This window comes from Penaeus vannamei, unplaced genomic scaffold (genome assembly GCF_042767895.1).
Source record: "Penaeus vannamei isolate JL-2024 unplaced genomic scaffold, ASM4276789v1 unanchor2559, whole genome shotgun sequence".
Lineage (NCBI taxonomy): Eukaryota > Metazoa > Arthropoda > Malacostraca > Decapoda > Penaeidae > Penaeus > Penaeus vannamei.
This window is the reverse complement of record NW_027215547.1, coordinates 1-2,500: the sequence shown is the minus strand read 5'-3', so window position 1 is coordinate 2,500 and position 2,500 is coordinate 1. Positions and strand designations below refer to the sequence as shown.

Sequence of the window (2,500 nt, the reverse complement as noted above, 5' to 3'; positions counted from 1 at the left end):
GATATTCAATAAACAAATGGACACAATGGACATAGCATATACTTTATGCTATCCTGGCAACACTGGGTTAATGTCAGATATAGTTAAACCTTCACTGATAAAATGAATCATTAATTAATCACTATATTGCCTTCAAATTGCAGCCATTCATACTATTGAAATTGAAGACATGGTATATATTTTTGTATATTTTTTCATATTTTCTTATTTGTACGAATAAAATGAAGTTTTATTCATCTCAACACTGAGAATAAATAGATAATGAAAAAAAAAAAAAGGTTTGCAAATGGGTGAAGTATATAAAAAAGGGAGGAAAACAATAAAATGATAAAATGAAAAGATTCTTGAGAATAAAACGGGAAAAAATACAGAAAGATGGACAGGAAATATTGGAATGAAACAACTGTCCTTTTATTAATCAAATGGATCCACTTTGATCACAGGCTTTAATTCAAAACACTTGTGATGAGGAGTGTTACATCACCTACATCTCAAAAGCACAATATATATGCAATAACTGAATTACAAAAATATCTCTCGGAATTACTTAGCTCGGTTTACAAAAACCTGCGAAGTATGTTTTGTATGTACCAAACAACCTTAACTGGTGGAAACTAGTACGTCCAGTCTAAACAGCCATCCATCACGTAGCTAAAAAGTGAGCAAACGTCGCACTAATGCATTTAACACGCATCCTCTTTTTGAAGAAGAGAAAAACAATAAAATATTTATATCAATTCTCTTCCTCAGGAAAAACAGAGAGAAAGAAAACAAAATATAAATATTCATCCTCTCCTATATTCTAAAATTGATTTACTTTCTCCCTTAAAAAAAGAAAAGAATATGAAGAAAGAAAACAAAGATGAATGAGAATAGGTATAAGAAAGAAGCTCATCACAGATACACCCCATCCTCACCCGTCTCACACCCCTACACCCCCCAGAAAAATCTCTCCCTTCAACCCCTCACTCGCTGCTGAATATCCGCGACGACAGGTACCACAGAATGATCACGAAGACGATGACGAAACCGGACATGTAGCACATAACCTTGCGGTTTTGCCTCCCTGATGTGAGGAGATTCTTTACTCGGTTTAAACTGCCCATCATTAATCCTTCGCCGCTTGAGAAGTCGTTTCCCATCCCGTCCAACAGCCGGTTGTGTTCGTAAGCTTCATTCTCGATGTCTAGTGCCAGCTGTGGGAAATTGTTTGGTTTAGTTTGAAGGAAAATGGACTTTTAGAGGGCTGGGCAATCTATAGAATGGTAATTTGGTAATTATAGTTATTTTCATCTCATGATGTAGTAAGTATAAAGGAATATATATTTTACTAACTATTTCTTACACATAATGTATAATATATAATGCAATATGTTTATTGAATATTATTACATCACGCTCTCCAACAATGCTTTTAATAGAGAAAATATTGAAATGATATAGCATTCTAGCAAAAACACAGAAAAAAGGAAAGCATGAAAAAACAATACAGAACTGGAGAGAAAGAGAAAGAGAATGAGGGGAGAGATGAGAACAAGTAGAAAGAGGAGGGGAGAGTAATGGAGAGGGGATAGGGAAGAGGGTAGAGGGGAGAGGAAAGAGTTGAAAGAGAGAGATAGAGAGACAGAGATAGATAGATAGAGAGAGATAGAGAGAGAGAAAGGAGAGGGGAAAGGGTAGAGGAAAGAAGAAAGAGGAAAGAAGAGAGAGGGAAGAAGAGAGAGGAAAGAAGAGAGAGAGAGAGAGAGAGAGAGAGAGAGAGAGAGTGAAATAGAGAGAGAGAGAGAGAGAGAGAGAGAGAGAGAGAGAGAGAGAGAGAGAGAGAGATACTAACCGATCGTAGGGTTGAGACTTTTCCCGCAAGGGCATATGACCTCTGCTGATTTCGAGTGTCTAGTTCTTCTTCCTCAGCACCTGTATATCAAAGAGATTTCATTTATTATGCCATAAAAAAGTAAGCTTAAAGATATGTATTAGAAGCATATATAAAAAGTGAAATCCTTGTAAATAACTTTAGGCAATTTTTATTAATACAGTATGGAAGTATGCAATTTATTTTCTTTACCCTACTTATACATGATGCTGACCTATTACATCATGGCTAGACTGACACTCATACCAGGATGACATCTTAACCAATATGATCTGGATGGCATTATGGTCTCGTCATGGAAAAATCTAAGTCGTGGGCCAGGTAATGTGAACCTTCCGTCATAGGAGAGAATGGTCTTGGGCCAGGTGGCACAAAGCTGCTGTCACAAGCGAAGGCCAGAGTGATGGAAAAGACTTGCCACAAGTACACAAACCTCTTGGAGTGTGATTAGACTTATTTGGAAATCGATAAACGAATGTGCAATGTAAGGTGTGTAAGCCTTGATTGGAAGAGTTCTGGCTAGGATGCCATTTTAGTGCTGCACAACATATTCCTGGCCACTGTGACTGGTGGCGCAGGTTGTATTATGGAAAATTGAAAATTGCAAAAAAAAAAAAAAAAAAAAAA

The 2,500-nt window shown here is 36.7% G+C and overlaps 1 protein-coding gene across 1 annotated transcript; it reads right to left on the bottom strand.

Moving 5' to 3' along the window:
- Positions 1-395: 395 nt before the first annotated feature.
- Positions 396-1,914, bottom strand: LOC113808746 (BET1-like protein; the record flags this gene model as incomplete). The annotated part of the gene is given in 2 exon segments (XM_027360228.2): positions 396-1,196; positions 1,835-1,914. Coding segments are annotated over 2 exon segments (311 nt in total), but the record flags the coding sequence as incomplete, so codon positions are not given.
- Positions 1,915-2,500: the final 586 nt, after the last annotated feature.